This window comes from Charadrius vociferus, unplaced genomic scaffold (assembly GCF_000708025.1).
Source record: "Charadrius vociferus isolate BGI_N301 unplaced genomic scaffold, ASM70802v2 scaffold871, whole genome shotgun sequence".
NCBI lineage: Eukaryota > Metazoa > Chordata > Aves > Charadriiformes > Charadriidae > Charadrius > Charadrius vociferus.
In genome coordinates, this window is record NW_009646866.1 from 436,441 (window position 1) to 456,945 (window position 20,505).

The 20,505-nt window shown below is 37.8% G+C and overlaps 1 protein-coding gene across 5 annotated transcripts in view; it reads right to left on the minus strand.

Moving 5' to 3' along the window:
• Positions 1–20,505, minus strand: part of CNOT4 (CCR4-NOT transcription complex, subunit 4) — a 44,848-nt gene that overhangs the window by 17,476 nt on the left and 6,867 nt on the right. For 2 of the 5 annotated variants that reach the window (XM_009894395.1, XM_009894393.1), the window contains exons 2-9: positions 19,432–19,629; positions 17,065–17,151; positions 16,429–16,530; positions 15,492–15,617; positions 10,419–10,543; positions 3,492–3,549; positions 2,922–3,171; positions 745–1,242 (exon numbers count right to left, since the gene is read on the minus strand). In XM_009894395.1, coding sequence (XP_009892697.1) covers positions 745–1,242; positions 2,922–3,171; positions 3,492–3,549; positions 10,419–10,543; positions 15,492–15,617; positions 16,429–16,530; positions 17,065–17,151; positions 19,432–19,629 — 1,444 coding nt within the window. Of the gene's footprint in view, positions 1–744; positions 1,243–2,921; positions 3,172–3,491; positions 3,550–6,448; positions 6,605–10,409; positions 10,544–15,491; positions 15,618–16,428; positions 16,531–17,064; positions 17,152–19,431; positions 19,630–20,505 lie in introns of all 5 variants that reach the window. The other 3 variants (XM_009894394.1, XM_009894392.1, XM_009894391.1) reach the window with 2 other exon arrangements.

Consider the following 20,505-nt stretch of genomic DNA (forward strand, 5'->3'; position numbering starts at 1 on the left):
GAAGGACTTCAAAGTCCAGAAATGAACTTTTAAATCAATACAAGTATTGTTACAATTAGCTCCTTAGTTGTAATGTTTGCTGCAAGAGCCTACCAATCCATTCAGGGCAGCCTGAACTGGCTTGACTGTAGATTTATTTTCCTCCAACATCACCACCCTCACAATCAGGATGAATCCTCTTACACACGTTGCAAGCACCCATTCAGTGAAAGATTAGCATAATATTAAGGCCATCTGAAGTACAGAAATGAACAGCACCGAATGTTTTATTGTGCAGCCATTTGGTTATGCACAAGAGGGAACAACCAAGCCAAGACATCTGGCACAAATTACAATCATTACAATTCTTTGCACAATTTTAAGAACTCTGGTCAGCACCTGCACGTCGACGTGGAAGTCGCAACGCAATTCCAGAGCTTACTCTTAAGGAAAGCCAGTCTGGCAAGACTGAAGAACCAAAATACCAATCTGCTTTGGCATAAAATTAAGCGGGCACAGAATACTCCACCTTCCTTATAAAGCTCAATATTACAAGGCTAAACATCCAGATACTTTTTTTTTTTTTTTTATAACTAGAAAGGGCCTATTTAAAACATTTACTCCTCCCTCTGCTCATAAACCTAGTATGACAATCAAGAGATATCACTCTACCACTTGTAGCCAGCTATTCCCTTTTCCTGTCCTGGCTCAGAGAAGCTGAAAGCATGAATTAAGTCATATTCACTGCTGTCCCGATTCACCTACCTGATATAGGGATCCCTCCCAGACCTGTGCTGTGTTGTGGTGGGAGACTCAAGTCCAAGAAATTACTATTTGAGGTGGGATTTGCTGTGTGGTTCAAGTGCATGATGCTATTGCGTGGGAAGGCCATCCAAGGATAGCGAGCTGCTTGGCCTGGAAAACTGAAGGAGTTGTAAACTGCTCGATGCTGTTGAAACTGTGGGAACCTCTGTGGCATGACTGGAAAGGTGCTACTGAGAGAGTTGGCATTTGTGGGTGCAGCAGGATGCAGGAATCCAGAGCCTGGCCCTTTGGCAGCTGTAGTGTGTGGGGTGGGGTTCTGAAGAGATGTGGGCGAGAGGGAAGGTTGGTCTTGGACTGACAGTTCCTTCTCAATCAGGTCTGCTAAGGCTTTGCGGGTGATGTCAAAGGGGTCAAACCCTAAGTCGTCCTCTTGCTGTTTGGAGGAACCAAACCCAAAAGCCGCTTGCCAGTCTGTGGAGGAGGATACTGGTATAGTTTCTGTCGGAGAGGAGAGGAACAGGATTTAGAACAAGAATTAGTATTTATCCATACAAAATTTCAGCCTTGGTGTGCCTGAATCTATGTTGCCAGTTATTTTTCATGTAACACTTCTTTATACATTCCCCAAAGACACCTTATTCATCAGCTTAGAATCCCATTTTCAGATCAAACTGTCATAGATTTCTACCTAAGGTGAAGTGGTAGAACTAGCAAATAGTATTTTGACTGCAGAATTGTTCTGTTCCTGAACCTCTGAGCAATGGTTAAACAAACAAAAAAAAAAAAACCACCACTGTCCACCATTATGAAGAAAAACAAGGCAAATTCTTGAGCAGACAACTTGATAAAACAAAAGGAAATAAGGAACTGACTTACAAGATACTGTTAAATATTTTGAGGCAGTGTTGCAAAAAAAAACGGTTATCAGAATTTCCCTGCATTTTCAATTACTACTTCATTTCATTGTACTGTTTAAGTTTCTTATTCACGTTCCAGGAATGCGGCATCTAGTTTCACAGTATTTTTCCTCAAAAATGTGGTAATGCAAGCTGATGAGTACAAGGTAGTATCACTCACAACATCAACTCCCTCTGGTGGTAGGGAACCTGGTCTGCTGCTTCAAGTAGTTAAAAATTATGCTCAGTATCCTCTCAGAAAAGAAATCTACACTTCTGTTTTCACTCTAAAATCCATGATGACAGATAAGAAGAGTTGCTAGACAGACAAAAACTTGTCCTTTGTATTCTTATTTAAATAGCAACCATACATTTTATATTAATTATGAAACACACAAGACCTTTACTACCTGGATATTGTCTCTTACTGCTACTTAATCTTCACAAAATTGGTGCTTATAGTACCTTAGCAGCAGGTAATTTCCTTGGTAATAAATATTGTTTACAAACAGGATTATGAAATCCAGAAGTTGGATAAACATCAAAAGACGACTAATCACTAAGTAAACCAAATGTGTCCTAAACTATCATTTACATCCTATTTATTAGTGATATTTTCATTTATTTTTCTAACAGTGCCCTCAGATTTATAATTTGTGAGCTCTTAAATGCTGTTAACCATTCCCAAGAACGTATAAATACACCTAAAATGATATTTCCTTCTTATGAAGTGGTATGTCATAGGAAAGTACCTGGAAAATACAGGTATCTTTCAGTTGATGCAATTAACCATATTTTTATCTTTTCTGAACATAAATAATCTCACTTCAGAAAGAGAAAGATGCAGCACCTTCAGATAACTATGCAGGATACTAAAGAAAATCCTGAATTCCACTGCACAGCTTCTGATGTTAGATAACAGATTATTACACCAATCTATACTGATACCATGTATTTTTCCCCATTCTCAATAAAAACCTGTCACATTAAATATTAAGCATACATGTCACATTCTATTATTTAGACAAGCACATAGCTAAGAAAAACTAAAACAGGCACTCTGATAATTTAGCCATGCAGCTGGAAACCTCTGTAAAGTTTCTTTTAGACGAAAACCTTACGTCAGTGCCAATTCATTTGTAGTTAAGTGACAAATTTCAATCATTCATGAAGGGGGAAAAAAAACAGTATGGAGCAAGTCCTAGAGTTTTTGGTTCTACACAGTTTCAGATATCAGTTGCAAAACCAAGCAATACCCAGCCATGTAAGCTGTGTACGTACCTGATGTGAAGAGGCTCTGTGGTTCTGGTGCTGTGGGCCAGTCATTTGAAGTCTGTGGAGAGCTGGGGAATGGAGGAAGCCCACTAGGGATGGGGTTGGGGTGCCGAAAGTTGTCAGAAAAGAGCGACTGTGATTCTGTTACAGCCCCTTCAAAAGGAGACCTTGTACTGTGATTAGATGAACTGATGGGTATAACTGGATTGGGCTTTGTTAAACCAGGCGGTGGTGAAGGTGTGTCACTGTTTGTTATCTACAGGCAAGAGAGGATGAGAAACAATTAGGACACGAGTGTTTATATATAAAATATTCTTCACTAATGCAGTTGAAAAATTTCCTCAAAACTTTTGGCTGCAATTAGGTTAGTCAATATAAAGCTCAGTACAAGGTCAAACATAAAAAAAAAAAAAAAAAAAAAAAAAAAAATCAACTTCGCAGTAGCACTGTTTAGTTCTGTTTAAAATTATGATACACTTCAGAAAGTACTTGCTTCTCCAGCTACAAGTTGCACCGTGCCCTCAAACTCAATTCTTACTTTCACAGCATTTCTCAGCATTTATATTTATGTCTTACCTGCTGGGAGCTGTCACCATTTCCTATACTGAGGGAATCTGAAGGTTTGTCGATAGGGCTGCAAAAGTGGGAGGGGAAAAGAGACAATCAGACACTCAAGTATTTAATGTGAAATTCAACATTTGCTTTCATACTGGTAGAAATGCCTTGAAATAAAGACAAAGTGAAATTAATTAGGAGGAATTAAGGAGGAAAGAAGTCCACTTATTATTTATGAGAGGAGGTTTTTTTAAAATCATAAGCATTCCAATCGTTTGCCATATATTGTAATACTTCTTCCCACCACTCTCCACTCTGCTTGTTGACTGCCCTGTTAAGGAACAAAAGGAAAGTTTTAAACATGTTCATAGTAACTCTATGCCATTCAAAAAACCAGGACTCTCGTATTATGGCAGTATTCCGTAGTAGTCAGTTCCATCTATGCTACTACTGGAGAGAAACTTGGGAACAGATTTGTTTTCCAAATACCTAAGTTGTCAATTCCCATACAAGTCCTAAATAAATCTGGGGAGAGATAAAAGATGAGATTAACTATTTAGTCCTGGTGGCAAGTTAAGCTTCCCACCAGCCTTCAAGCTTTAACTAGCAGAAATTAGTTCCAAGGTAAGAAAACTGAGTTTTGAGGTGACAGAAGGGGAAAAATGCAGGAAAAGACAGAGCATAAAAAACTTCCAACAAACATAAAGAGAATAAAAGACAAGATAGAGCAGAAAACCACCTCAGAAAGCTATCCACTGAGAATTAACATGACTTTGCTGAAATGGCACATCTCAGGAGTCAAGATTCTGACAGGCATCTGTGAATTGCCTTAATTATGCTAAATACCACGCTAATGAAACAGTATTAATTCAAGTTCAGATTAAAATCTTTGTTTTACAACTTCAAGGTACTTTAATTTTTATTGACCCATAGGAGAAGATGCACAAGCATCAGGCAGCGCAGCCCCAAATACTGGTCCTACAAATAAGGACCAGAAGTAAGAACACGAATTTCAGGTCCATTAAGAGGCCAGAATGTGATACAAGTCAAATTACAGGCATGATGTGTTAGCACAAGACAAATATATTTAGTAATTATTTTAACTGGGTGCAGACTTCAGATTCTAGCTACACCTTGTTTTCAAACACCCTTTGCTGCTGCAAAGTTTAAATACTGCATAGAGCCACATACCAAGGTCAAAAATTCATAGGATTACATCCCCCCCCATATTTGTTCTCTCCACCCCAGAATAACTGGAGTAGAAACGAAGCAGAATTATTCTTCTCTGTTCTAAAGAAACTGTATAAGAATAATCCCTCAATAAAAACAATTTTTGTGCAAAGGAACACTGAGTCGGTATCACAAAAAGATACCCGAAGCTGAACTACTCATGACTATAAAAGAAAAGTCAGAAGAATATACTTGCAAACAAGTACTACTCCAGTGAAGGTTTACAAATACTTTCTACTCAGTGGTTGAACAGCGTGAATAAAGTCCTTCCATTTGGAATAAACTGCCTTATGTTATTAATTTCTGAGTACCTACAGCACAAAAGTTTGCTGTAGACTCTTCACTACACAATCATTCCGATTGTGGAGCTGATATTCCAGCCAAACTATTTTCCCAAGCTGCTGACAGAAAGTCACAATGCTGCAGTTTAAAAAACTATGTGTAAGACAACTTGTAATGACAATCTAACTCCTGAAAATGTTTCTTATCCTTGAACCTGCCTAAGGAGTCTTTAATTGTACGACAGGCTTCCAGCCCTCAGGAATGAACAAGACTGATTACTTATTGGCTACAATATTTTTACCTACTGTAATGGCGTGGGTGTAAAGTACAGAGAGGGTGGTGAGGCACTGGAACAGGTTGCCCGCAGAAGCTGTGGATGCCCCATCCCTGGAAGTGTTCAAGGCCAGGTTCAATGAGGCTTTGAGCAACCTGGTCTAGTGGAAGGCATCCCTGCCTGTGGCAGGAGGGTCAGAAATAGATGATCTTTAAGGCCCCTTCCAACCCAAACCATTCTGATTCTATATATTCTTTTCAGAAAAGACAAGAAGGAAGCTGCATGTTACTACTGCAATGCAACCATAGGATCTCTGATCACACCTCAATGGCACTCCCATTAAGCCTAAGAAGAAGATACCACTTTCAACAGCGCTCACAATGTTAATGCATCGGTTCAATATTGATTTAAAGTGAAGATCAGCAACATCACTTCTTGAAATATTGGGATTTATCTTATTTTCCCATCCAAACTCCGAATGATCCCAACCGATATTGCCGAAGGGTGTCCATAAAAAACAAAACAGCATGACTACAGACTACCATCGGAACTGCTAGTGATGCTTGTGGTGGAAGACAACACCAGTTTCATTCAAGGAGGGCACCAAAAGAGGAAAAAATGTTGGTTAGCAACAAGGAAGTTACTGTAAGCAGATGAATTACTTCCTTTGCATAAAGAAGCCTCAGCTGAATCTGCTGCCCTGTTGTTCCTGTTAAGAGTGATAATCAGGGCACCCTTACCTCTGCAGTTGTGTTTCTGGAACACACCACTGTAATGAAACGACAGATATTCAGCCCTAACATTTAGCTTCCTTCTGTTGAAGCTTTTCCAAGTGACAAGCCTCCTGATGTATAGCAACTAGTGTGTTCCTTTTGTGGAAGCTTCTGTATAGAAATGAAGGGCTCAGCTCTGGCTGGGACCATGCAGCTATATAGCTGTTCATCCCCCAGTTATTCAGTTCCCCTTAGCCCTTACCTGGACCATCACCTACTGACTTTATGTTAGGGTTCTCCTGCACAATCTGCCAATTAGTCTTTTTGACATGGGCTAGCCTAAGCCCAGCTTTTTGTGACCTGATCGGGATTTGAATCCAGCTCTCCAACGAGAGAGAGAGACTGGAGAATCATTCCCTCCACACCAATCAGTGAGAGAGAAAGCAAGCTATCTGAAGTATAAAAGGCAGCACAATTACCCGAAATCTGAGTCTGCACCATCTGGAGTCATGTGTTCTGGGTCTGTGCCATTTTCTAATATAGGAGGCGTTTTCCTGTGTTCCATTGTTAAACCGTTGGCTGATTTACTTGAACTCTGTAATGATGGCCAGGCATCTTTGTTATTACTGTTGGGTCTGGAAAAAGGCAAGAGTAAAAAAAAAAAAAAAAAAAAAAGAAGAGTTCAAGTTATGAAGAAAGTGTTTTTAAAAATTGTAAGCACTGGGGAAATAAATCCTTGTGCCAGACAATCCATAGGAATAGATTTATCTGGATATTATTTCTCAGATTTTTAAGTGGTGTTGACTTAAAAAAAGAATTAATAGGGTAGGGAGAGGATAGGAGAGAGAAAACTGGGGGGGGGGGGGGATTCTATTTTCTTCACTGAATAGATAGCTGCTCTGCCAATGCTGAAGTCCAAACGTGTCCATTTGGGGGAGAGGAAAAAAATAATATTAAAAAAAAGAGAACCAAAAATCCACCAACAGCTTCAAGTATCCAGATCTACACACACCTCCTTTAGAATTGTTTGCTTTATCCCGTAAGTATTTTTAAGTTCTGTAAATCGTGAACTAAATCCCTTTTTAAAAAAAGAAATAAACATTTTATATTCTAGGCCCTATCAAGCCCAGCCCCAACAGATGAAGTTTGTGGTTTACGCCTACTACAAGAGTCCACAGCTTTACTAACAGATCATGAGACCAGTCAGACCAACACACTGTTCATTCAAGTTAGTGCTCCCTTCATTTCTAGTTTAAAGCCATAATTACTTCCCCTTTATAAAGTAACATTAGCTTTCATTTCAGAGCGCGTGTTAGATCTGAAAGAAGTTCAAGAGACAAATCAAAGCTCAAGTTTTTGCTGAAAATAGTTACATTTTCTACAAATTGAAGTGAGCTGGAATATCATCTATAACCAAATGCATTCAAATAGTGTCATCCACTAACCCTACAATCTTACTATACAATATTTGCCTCTGTGCTCTCCACTTCTTTTATATTGACTTTAGCTATTTATATGCTTCAGTTAGGATGCTGTCTTTAGTGTCCAAGTGCTGCCTTCATAAGGAATAAGCTTTCAAGAAGAAAAAAAATTAAATACACATGTTCCTCCTGATGCCCCCCTTCATTCATATGTTTTTATTACATGGTCCAACGCTTACTCTACATCTCTAGGTCAATTTAGTAAGGTCACAGTCAGAATCTGGAAATTCCCATTGCTGCTTATAGCAACGCTGCTATTCAGATAAAACTGGTATTACTAGCCACCCTCAAATCTCAGTTAGTATTCTAAGATTTGCTATTCTATCTTTTCTCCATCTTTTCTCATGTACCTATACAATGTGTACACATATAAAAGCCTTGATCTGACTTACAGATCTCATCTTTGCTTTGTACACATTTGAAGTAAGTTAGAGATAGAAAGTTAATCAGATATTGAACACCGAGGAATGGAAGACACATTATGATAAGCACATCATCAGTCATTTAATATTCTCACCCTCATTTAATATTCTCACCCCAACAAAAATGAGCTGTAATCTAGATAAAACAACACTTGCAATCCATTAACAGATTTATTTTAAATATCAAAGTTTATGTCTGCTGCAGTGCAAAGTTGTCTCTACTTTAAAACTAACTTTAAAATGTCACAGTTAAAAGTCAGTTTTTAATCCAAGGAGAAAAGTAAAGAGAAAGAAACTGGTTCATGTTTTGGGGTGGGTATTTATGCATGTGGGTTTTTTGTTTTGGTTAAGTTCAAGGCTGCAGGCTTCTAAAGGGCTCTTCTCTAACAGACCAGCAGGTGCTTAATAAGTGTTTCCACTTCTAGTGTAAGAAAGCATTCATTTCAGTTTTTTAGAAAAAAAAAAAAAAGAAAAAAGAGCTTGAGGTCTTTTAAATGTGGAATATACCTCCAATTGTAAAAAAATGCAGTCGCCATGCCTATCAAGTGACATACCATGAGAAGAGTACCCACATACACAAAGTGGCACTGGGGGATTTTAACATTTGCCTTCAGCAGCAAGAATAAAGATGTGTGAGTAGGACCTTTCAAATTAGAGCAGAATTGTGAAAAAGCATTTATGCACAGTTTAAGAAACTGTTTTCTACTATTGGGTATTTATAATTAAACATTTACTATTTAGAACTCAACTTCTGTTCAATTTCAGAGTGAAACAAATCCTGCACCCCAGAAACACACGAGCAACCACAAAATTGTCAGAGGCTCTGACGAACTGCCAGAAACTAATATTGTATCAATGAATCGGGCAAAAACGGGAACCTGACTGGGTAGAAAGCTGTGAAGGAAAACAACACTCATTCACCAGCTCACAAACTACATTTTGTACTGATAAGACGGGACTTGAAGAAACATTTCAAAATCCCAGTCGCAAGACGAAATTCACTTTGCAACCCAAAAGGTGGTGCCTAGCATGAGCAAAGAACAGAGAGTGTGTTGTGATGATGCTGTTCAGCTGACAAGAGAAATTAACTCCAGACCACTTGTTGCCTTTAGGGTAACACGCCATTTTTTAACACAAGTGCCAAAATGTTAGCACCACAGACTGGCCAAGCTCCAATTCATAATTGCTTTCTGAAGGCTTAAAAGTTTGATGCAGTTTCAGATAGAGCATTCTTCCCTCACTGGTATCATTCGTTTTGCTGGGATCTAATTAGGTTTCAAATTAAGATTAGTTCAGACTCTGAACATAAAACAATCAATACCCAAACGCAGGAAGTAGTGCATTTCCTTTACTTGCTGCACTCTACCTTCCAAGTCAATACTGAACCAGTGCCCAAGAAATAAGAAGTGGCACAGTCCTTAAGGCAAGATAGAACTGGAGGCCCTGACCGCTTGCAGTCAAAGCCCATATGACACTTCCTCCAGAAGTTAAAGAAAATAATCCCAGAACACTAGCTGGGATACCATTACTCAGAATTATACTCTGCTTATTCAAGCTCCATTGGCAATATCTTAGATACAGTATCTGCTTTTTTTGCTTAAACTGTTGTGCAGTGATGCTGCCAGTGTCAAACTATTGTCTGAAAAATTCAGTAGTGGATAACTAGCACACAACATAAATCCTGCTTACAAGGCCAAGGTGTGTACAAACTGTAATCTAACTTTTACATTCCACTCTGCCCATGTATGAAAATCCTACAGAAAGGAGTGGAAGAAGTAGTTAAAAGTTTGTATTTATCTTAAATATGACATTTGAGTGGATAATTCACATAAGGACTGATGACTTTAGGCTTTCGTTCATCTTTTTATGACTATGTACTTGTGTGGACAGAAATCTTTTCATAACTTACTGAATATTCTGTTTAAGTAGTTTGTTATTTTAACAAGCAGTAAAAAGAGGTATCTGCAATTACACAGTGAAAAATATATAATTTAAGATGACAAGCAAGATATCTTTTATTTGCATATTACGAATTCTTACACAAAGGAAACTGATTTTACTTTCAATTTCCAAGGCCCTTACACCTAATGTAAGGACTGCACTATAAACCATGATGTATAAAATACAATAAAAAACACGTATCAAGACTACAAGGTGTCTCAGTTGTGAGAGTACAGACTGCATTCATCATGACACAATACCAAGAGAGCTGACATCTGGTCTTTAATAAAGATTACGTGTTAATGCAAATATAAAATACAAGGTCTTCTTTCAGCATAAAAATACCTCGTTCTGAACAAGCAATCCAAATGCACACAGCAAAAAACCATTTGTTTATTAAGTAAGATTCACACTCACTTTGTATTAGAACAAAGTGCTGCATATGTCTCTGCATGGAGAAAACCACTATCAGAGTTTATCGTGTAACAGCCACTAAAAAGAGCGGGCAACTTAGGGGATGCAATAGGAATAAGGAAGTTTTCTTTGGGAATAGCCAGAGGGAAATCATAGCCAGGCAGTCCAGCATCAGTACTTACGCATCATACCTCTGCAGTGTTGTCACTTTGTTCTTGTTCTTGTCAACTGTACCCGTAGATAATTGGAGAAAGTTGGGGTTTAGTTTGTATAATTCTTGCAGTAGTTTCTGTTCATATTCCTGGTGCTTACCCGCCTAAGAAAAGAAGTTCACAATGAACTAATACCGGCTAAGCATATTTTTATAGATACAAAAATATTTTCTAAAAATATTCAACATTAAATATATTAAATATATAAATATAAATATTTAATACTAAAATATTCTTATATAGAATTTTTATATATAATTGTACATATGCATGTCTCAAAGCCCAGTAATTCAGCTTTAAGAACTTAACAGGTCCCTCCTGACTGAAACTCAAAACAATGCTTCTCAATCTCAGCACATAGGTAATCTCAACAAATCAAAAGCTTGCCTAGAAATCACTGGGATGTATTTACCAATTTATAATTATTTTTTTTTGAGACTTCTAAAGCAGAAAAAATACAACCTTATGAGAACTTGCTCTTCAGTTCTAATCAAAAGCTTCACAATATATCTTCTAAATCACAAAGCTAAATTTCCAAGGCAGTCTGCATTTGATATCAACCATACTAAGCTCTTCAGAACACAGCAAAGAGTCTCTCTTTTAAATCAAATGTTGCAAAATGGAAGTAATTTTGTTTTGGCTTAATAAAAACAGCTGAGGTGGTCTCACTGTTACCTATCATGTGGCAACAAGTATATTCTGAGCAATAACTGATAAATCATTGTTTTTAATAACTGAAAATTTGAAATACTCTTTTAAATAATTGAATTAATTGAGAACAGTTTCTTGCTTTCAGAAATTGAGGACGCCCAATCCAACTCCAGAATATTGAATCTGGTGAGTGAAGGAAGACAGTATTTTGCAGCCTAGCTTATATATAACATTCTGTGGCCAATATTTAAAAGAAAACCAGCTAGATTCACCCCCCACAACATTTAAAGTGGCGTCTGAAACAAATTCAAGATGAGCATTCACATTTTTTGTAGGCTGTTATACCACTCCAACCTAACAATTACTATTTGCAAGTGAAGTATTGTAATGAGTTAAATCAAGATGCACAATAGAACAGTGATTTTGAAGTTGTCAATAGCTTTTATCTAGAGTTTCCAGTTACTTAAGAGATGCCCTTTAGCAAAGGAAACAAGTGCCAAGATTTATGGTCAGGCCTTCCGAATCTTAAGTCTGGAACAGGCATGTTATTATCTATCACATCTTCAGTATTGATTTAGAGGCTCTAACACTACTTGTACACCTAAAAATTAACATTTGTACATTACTTAATTCATTCCCTTTATAAATGTTTTGTTGGAACAGGAATGGAATTGATGCACAGGCAATACAGACATCCTCCTAGAAAAATATTACAACCTGGAAGAAAACTATTACTTGCTTAAAAAAAATTAAGCAGGAATATTTGACAAAATTCAAAAAACGGTACTGCTGAGAAACTCAATTCCCTTATGGGCCCCTTTAGAAGGGCAACTGTGTATCCCATTTGAATACTCCAAGTCAGTCAAACATTAAGTATCTCCAGTTTTTTGCTACTTAATTCTGCAGTTCTCCATTACTGCCTGATTCTGAATGTGTCTTTCTCTGTGTAGTCAACCTACACAACCCTCAAAAAAGGACACTGAAACATCTGGTATAGGCATCATCTTACCCAACTTTGTCAGTGTCTACACCCAACCTACTACCTACAGTAGAAAAAAAAAAAAAAAATGTGCATCACAAGCGTGGTTCACCTAAATGTAAACTTTATGAAATATACTGAGTGCTGGAAATGCTTCCTTCGTCACCCACTGTGAATAAAATATAAGCAACTAGCTCAGATGCACAGATCTGCACTGCAAACATGAAGCAGCTGAGTACAAAGAAACCTCCCTGGATATCTCATCTTGCTTAAGATTTCAGTGGCAAAAGACTGAATGTCATGGCCAGGAACATCAGGCGAGTCCTAAGCTTGTCACACAAATGTAAGAAAGAAACGAGATTAAAATCTTATATAAGAAATCGCAGTAATCGTGCTTTATTTATAACAAGCAATCCAAAGGCCAAACTTAGTATCTCCAACCTACTTTACCTAAATTCCCAACTTCACTTTCAGAGACTTCCTGGAGTTCTACCAGTTCTTTTCAGTTTGTCACAATGTTTGCTCTATTAACAATTATTGAACCTAGAATGTAAGTTCATCCACTGACTTTTTTTTTTTTTTTAAATGTAGAGAATCAAAGTCTGTGACAATGAACATTCAATCTCATTAAATGGACCTGTAAATTCATTGACACTAACCCAAACTCCAGAAAGCTGGCATGCTGAAAGCACAATGCACTTTTCAGTAGTTGTGTAATTTCCAATGATTTCCAAGAAAGCAACATGAAATCAAGAAGAAAGTTAAAGGAATGTAACCAGGAACCGGAAAGGAAGATTCATGTAAGTCACCAAGATCAAATATAACCCACTCCTGAAGAAATTAATGTGAAACTGAATTCCTGGCCAAAGTATGTAACCTATCAATTTTAAATGACAGGCCAGAGGACTGACAGATTGCCATTGCCTTCTACAAAAAGGGCTGTTGAAAAGATCCTGTGAACTACAGATTGCTAAGTGCAACCTCCATCCCTCCTAAGATTATAAAGTCTATCTAAAAAAAATAAATAAAAAAATAAAAGTTCATGGATCAACACAATCTGCTAGGAATGAATCTGAACATCTTCTGTAAAGGGGAATCCTATTTCACTAACACGATGGAATTTTATGATAACGTCAATAAGCATAAATAAAAAGGATCCAAAAAGTTTTCAAAAAAGCCTTTGATAATGTTTCAGACCAGAAATTATTTACGAAGCTGCCCTGGTATAGAGGAAAGGTTCTCGTGTGGACTGAAGCTGGTTTAAAGACAGAAAGGCAAAGGTAAGACTTACTGGTCACTCTCTTAAGATGCAGAAGAAAGCAATGAGGACTGATGACTGGCATCAGATTTGTGCAACATCACTGGCACGCATGACAAAGGAGTGAAGAGCAAGTTCTTTCTTGAAAGTACCAAGCTCTTTGGGTAGTAAACTGCCGTGCTGATAATGAGGAACTCCAAAAAGAACACCAAGAAACTTGGCAAACAAGCTTCACCAGAGACATGTCAGGTAACACACTAAGGGAAAAGTAGCCTAAACCTACTAACACTCTACTGATCTGTAACTGGCTGTTACAGCTTGGAGAAGAGATACTGAGGTTACTGCCAACAGATCTCTGAAATTGTTAGTTGATTATGCACTGGCAACCAAACACAAAAAATGTGCTGGGCATCATTAGGAAGGGCACATTAAAAAAAAACACAACAAAAAAAAACCCCAAACCCCCCAAAAACCAACACAAAACAAACCAAACACCCCCACCACCACACTACACACAAAACATTGAGGGCTGCTATATTAAACTTTGCTTGCCCCACATCATGAGTATGATGTGTCTGAGCTCTGCATCTCAAGGAGGACACAGTTAGAAGGTACAGAGAAGGGCAACATAAATTATCACAGAAAGGGAGGAACTGCTTTACAAAGAAGTTTAAGAGCCCAGAAACTGTATGATTTGGAGAGAGGGCTGAGAGAGGCAAGATCAAGTTTTACAACATCACAAAGGCAATGGATAAAGTGAGTAAAGGTTTTGCTTTCAGCAAGTACTGCAGAGCTAGGATTAGGGGACACTTGATAAAATTAGCTGGATATCAGTTTAACACAGGCAAAAGAAAGCACTTCACAAAACAGCTAGTGAACTTCTGGGGCTTGCTGCCATAAAAGACTATAGGGTTGACAGTATCAGCAGGTTCAAAATGGATTAAATAAATTCATGGCTGACAGCTCTATAAAAAAAACCTAAAAAGCCTAGACAGGAATGTACCCTCGAATACGTATAACCTAACAGATGTAGGTGGTGGGAAAAATAGAGGGAAATGAACAGGGGAAGTGGCCTGGTTTGCAAGTTCTCCTTGAAGTTTACCTCCTATTGCCATTACTTGCAACAACATATATACTAGAGGGACTGTTCGTCTGAACCAGCAGGCTGTATTTTTAATTTATGAAAATGTAGCTGAAATCCTCAGAAGTAACTGCTGGTTTGTGGAAAAAACATTTAATACACATGGACATTCTTCATTATTCTCTGGCTTACATCAGGCTAATACATGACATGGCTTTGGGGTGGACTTCGCAGTGTTAGCTTTGTGGTTGCACTCTTAAGGGTCTTTTCCAACCTACATGAGTTTTGTGATTCTATGAAATAAAATCCACTTGTACAACATTTGTGATAGCACCAGGGGTGGGAACCACCTGCTTCATGGACAGACAACATCAAAAGTTACAGCATGGATGCAAGGCTGGCATACTTGAGACTAAGTTTAAAAGCTTTATCTCATGCAGAGCGACAGACCCAGCCAGACCCAAAAGACCTCAGAATGCAACACCTTTAAGAAAGTAAAGCTATCCATTTACTTGCTTCCCTACCCTAGATAATAAGCGTTTTGATGTTGAGACAGTCAAAAAATCCCTGCATCAGTAACTATGCTCTATTACAGTTAGCCTCAATGTTCTATTTCAAAACAGCTTCTATACTCTTCACAGGCTGAATGGGATATCTAAATTCAGATAGCGTGGTCAAACGACAGTACAATAGTTAAGCCATAACTGGCCACACACTCAAAACCTACAGGAAAACGCAGATCTTCACTAACTTTTTTCAGAGATTTAAAATAACGTATGTTACCTTGCATTGGTGTGAACAAAGGGCAAGTTACTAACTCAAGGTTATCTGAATTCTTGGCTAAGAGTTTACCATCTTTTTGACTCATGAACACTCAGTGGACTTTTCAGCCTTTAAAAGCAGCGTGAAAAAACTAACTAACTGTTCACTGTCAATATCCAACTGGTTAATCACCTTTAGGATTTAAAAATTCATCTCTGCCGTAATATTCAGTAAAAGGCTACGTTATAGGCATTAGATTAAATTATATACAATAAAATACATACATGCCACTTTCATGTGTTTCCCATTCATTACACTTACCTGCATTTCCTCTTTTGTGAAACTGGCTGCTTCATCTCCTAGCTCATGTAGATACATGCAGTCTGGTTTTGGACACTGCATATTTTTTAGAAAATAACTGCAATATTTTGTTGTACCTAATGATGCCTAGAAAAAAAAAATCATTACTTAAGTACTGGAAGTTACGAATGCCTTTTACAGTATAAGAAAAAAGCTGTATTCGCAAAAAAAATAAAAATTCCTTCCCAAGATTTGGAATTCCAAATGCATTTTTTTGATGCAAATGGACTAGGAAATCTATTTGTAAGAAGTCTATATACTTCAGGATTAGATAATTAGGATGTATTTCTATTTTCATCCAATCTAAATAAACACCAAAATAATAGCCTAATAGCCTCAGTAAATATTTGCATTCATAATCATAAGAAGCCAAATAAGTAGTTATGAGTTTGTATTACATGAGACTGGTTAATCTTTTGTAGCAGGGTCAGGAAACAACTATTAACTAGATGATTTTCTGTAGCCACAAATTTGGCCAAGTCAGCCTGAATATCTGTTTATACAGATACCAAAAGGAAAAAACTTGCATTTCCCAGGCAGCTTTTGGTGTTGTGTTTTGATTACAGAAATGCTCTGTAAAAGCAAATATTCAGTTTTTCACACTGTGCTATTAAGCTAATACAGGAAAAAAAGCCACTGTGAGAGGGGGTGGTGGTACATCTTTTTCTTTGTCTCAAACTTTTGTTTCAAGGAGTTACCCACTAACCCCCTAAAACATTGCCTGCTGAGAGCTCACTGAACTTCCATGTTGTGGTTCATCCTAGGAAAATAGGTCAAAACCCAATAAACTGGACATTTTTGTTCATCAACACAGTATAGCCATAGAAATAAAATTTTATACTATGCACTGGTATTAGTGCCCTAGCACATATACATAAGAATGTAAAAATATTACCACCTTAAGTGTTCTGCCGTCTACCACCACATTATTGACGCACTGTATGGCTCTGAGAGCATCTTCTGACCGGATGTAGGTTACATATGCACTGGCACTTGGACCCTAGAAAGAAAACATACCATTTTATTATTTTTTTTTTTTAACTCCCCCCAGATAGATCTGAACATTAAGTTGTTTTTTTAGCAGCTCACTTCATAAACTGCTATATTCACAGCTAGAGGTTTTTAACAGAAAAACTGACAAAAATGGTAGAATTCACAAAAGTTTAGATGTGATACATAAAGAATGGGGAAAGAAGTGGTGCATCAAAATGTTGCTTGAAAGTTCTAAAAATACTTAATTAAAAGTATTTTATCTCTGAAATGCAGATTAGCGAATAAATACCACGTTGCTGCTTCTTTGAAGGTTCTCATCCTGTCTCTCAGTTTTTAATCTTTCTACACTGCATCTTGCATCCAATTTTGAGTCTGGTTGGACAATGCTTCAGTAACTTAAGAGTCCTTAGATTTTTGCAGTGCTGCATTTTTTTTTCTTTTTACTTCTTTAACCTATTGCTTAATCAGAAATAGGGAGCCCCAGATTCACTCTGCACACATGCATTTTCTCTAAAGGAATAAAAAAAGCACAAAGGCTTACCTGTGAGCCTGCATATGATGTGCTGTTATTAATGACAACTTTATGTATTTTACCAAACTTCCCAAAATATTCTGGTCGTTTCAAAACCTACAAGAAAAGAAAGTGAAAGTGGTATACTGGAAAGTTAATTCATACAGGGCTGTACTTCTGTGTAACTGTGCAACTATAGTTTTAAATAATAAAACACAGGTCTCTTCTACAAAGAGGAGGAGAGCATGTAGATGTATATTTGTTTTCCAACATAAAACATGGGTTACTTGCAATATAGAGTATGTTCCCACTGCAGTAAAGAACTTAAGAGGGATATTCCACATCTTATGTTGCATTTTTATAATTTATTTCGGTACTCAGGTTACCCAAACCCCACCCTGGCAAGATACAGCCCATTCAGCATGAAATATTCTTATATGTTATCTATTTATAATCTGAGAAAAAAAAATAAGAGTCACATTCATTCCAGTTTTAAAATAAATAACCACCTTAAACTTGCATTCAGATATATTAACTGCTGAGAACAAAATGCTAGATCCTGACTCACTTGCAGGAATGTCTCTAGCATATTAAGCGACTCCGTTGAATAGTGGTTACCTGTGTGGCAATGGAATTGGCAATATATCTGACACATTTGGTAGCAAAAGCCTTTCTTTTCCTATCCCTGTGATGGAAGGAGGTGCAGAAGTCCTGACTACTCAGACTGAAGCTGGACAAGCTAAGGGTATTTCTAGTTCTAGACAATAACTCGAGAAGTTAAAAAGGAAGATTTGTTTCCCCAGCCCTGTCTTCATATTAACACCAGATACTACAGTTAAACTTTACTGATCCAAGAACTTCTTTACCTAACCACCTCATCTCTCTTCTCAAGGGACAATAAATGTCTTCATTTGGAACATTCTGTAGCACTACAGAGCACGTTGTATCGACAACCAGTCACTCACTGGTCTCTTCTGACTGCTCTTCACTTGATCTACACCCTCTTGAAAGATCCTACATCTACCCTCAGCCATCATTCCAGGTCAGACTGACAATCTTGAGTAAAGCGGAAGAGTTTAAGAGTCTTGTAGATTATAACCCTGATCAGATATGGTAGCATGGCCTTCACAATTTTCACAAGAGCATGTCAACAGAATTGGAAGTGGATCCACCTATACTCCATTGTGATCCACATATCTATTTCCAGAAACAGCAAATAGCAGTCAATGTCCCCTTCCAAATCATCTTCGTTTGTGCAAGAGTTTTTTGGCCTGCTTAAGCGGAAAACTTAAATTGAATATATTGAATACTTTTTTTTAGCCCATCTCTCTCTTTCATGTTAGGAAATCAAGTCATCTCGGTGCTATATGCAATATTCAGTAAATACACATTATTTTCAGGTACATCAGTGAGAACATTGCTACCACCAAACCTAGTACAACATCCACACCCCCATACTACACCAATACACTCACTTCTAATTACTTCAAGTATTTACTGCGGAATTATCTGAGGGTAATAGCATAGACAGTTCAGGGGTTTGGTGGTTGGGGTTTTTTTGTTGTTTGTTGGGTGGGGTTTTTTTAATTTCTTTTACGCACAAACCCTCTATCTGGTCAAAGAAACCAAATACATTTTTCAGTAATAAATAGCACTGAGCCAGTGCTGACAGTTGTAAGTACTTGTTTAGAAACTGAAGTGTTATACACCAGATCAGTTTGATTTTTCTCTCCCCTTCATAATCCCCCTTTTTACTCCTCCACTAAAAGCTGCTGTTTACATTTGTTCTTTCCCAGTCTACCAAAATGCAGCCCATACTCTAAGTCCTCAGAAAGAGCCACTTCTGTTTGAAATTTCTACAGACAGTTTAGTCCAACTTAACTTGGCACGGTAGTTTGGAAGACATCTATCTTATCCTGTAGTATACTCCCTCCATAGTCTAACCCAAGGTACTTCTACTCATTAGCACTACCATCATTAGCCAACTGCAGCAGACTGATGATGGAAGTAAATAAAGTGTTCTAAACACAATCAGTTTTCTCAAATGAGAAGCTTCTTGCTGATGATGCAGAGTAACAACCCAACTCTTTCATGGGTCTTCCTCTTACTGATTTTCTTCCCCTCACCCTCATGTTCCTTCCTAGTTACACTTCAAGCGATGGCTTTTTTATTCTATCCCTACTCCCAAAAGCAAAGACATAAACACTTATTGACATTATTTTGGAAGATGAAGCCAAGTAGGTTCCCTTAAGAAGGGGAGGCCTCAGCAGCAGTGAACCTTTTCAATGCTGCTTCATTTTCTACCCATCAGGGAGACAGACAAGGTGGGCACAAGGGCATTCCAATGGTTCCTTGACAGTAAGTTAAGAGCAAGATCTGCAAGTGTGAACCACTCACCTCTGGATCTGCTAGGCGCTGAGATAGCCCTACTACGAAGACAAGATTCTTCTGTACAACCCGTACACTGGCCAAATGCTTGCGATTCTCTGATATCTTCTGTTTCCTCTCATTTTGTTTCTGTTTCTTTTCATTTTTTATCCTTTGCAGCTCTTCCTGGGAGAGTGGTTTGTACACTGCTGGATCTTCTGGATATGGCTAAATATAACAAATATAATTAAAACCAACCCATATAAGAAACAACACATTTGAAAATCATTACTCCCAATGTTTCAACACACAAGTTTCTTTCTCCTGTTCTACTGTTCTGATTTTTATGGCCAGCCATGTTATAGAAGTAGCATATTCAGTCCTTTGGGAAAGATTAACATCTTGCACATTTTCATGGAATTCTCCTATTTATAGACTTAATACTGATTTGGGCAATAGCCACATTCTAACCCAGCTGCCCAGTCAGTCCGCTAACACTACAAGCGGCTGCAACATGACAGCCAACACATCCTGTTAAGATTTCACTAACATAGCATAGTCAGCAGGGTGAAAGCATGCCCTTTATATTCACCTGCTATTTAGTTGTCTGATACAGATTTAGATACTTAAGTGTATTAACAAACAAAGTAAAGACTACAGGATAAGAAATCAAAATACAAATTCAGTGGCCCACCAAGTTCAAGACAGTAATACCATTACATGGCTCAATCTTGACATGGTTAACTTCTCCTATGAGACAGATTTCAATACAGTTACAGCCTACTGATTTAATACTATTCTTGCCATACTTGTGTACCGGTTTAAAACTTGGGCTTTGTCTTCCCTAGACAAAGGTGGTTTTTTTAATCTCAAGATTATCATTTACAGATAACTCCTCAAATACAGACATAACCCTGTAGATTTTAATCTCAAAAGTATCTAGCAGAAGTACAAGTGTCCTCAGAGTCACCTAGAAACATTGCTCTATTCATGCAGAGCATTGCTATAAAGGCACTATTTTAGCCTGGTCCTGCAGACTACAGTGCACTGTCCTTTGCCCCCAATTACTCCTCAAAGCAGTCCCACATTCCTCACCTGTTCCAC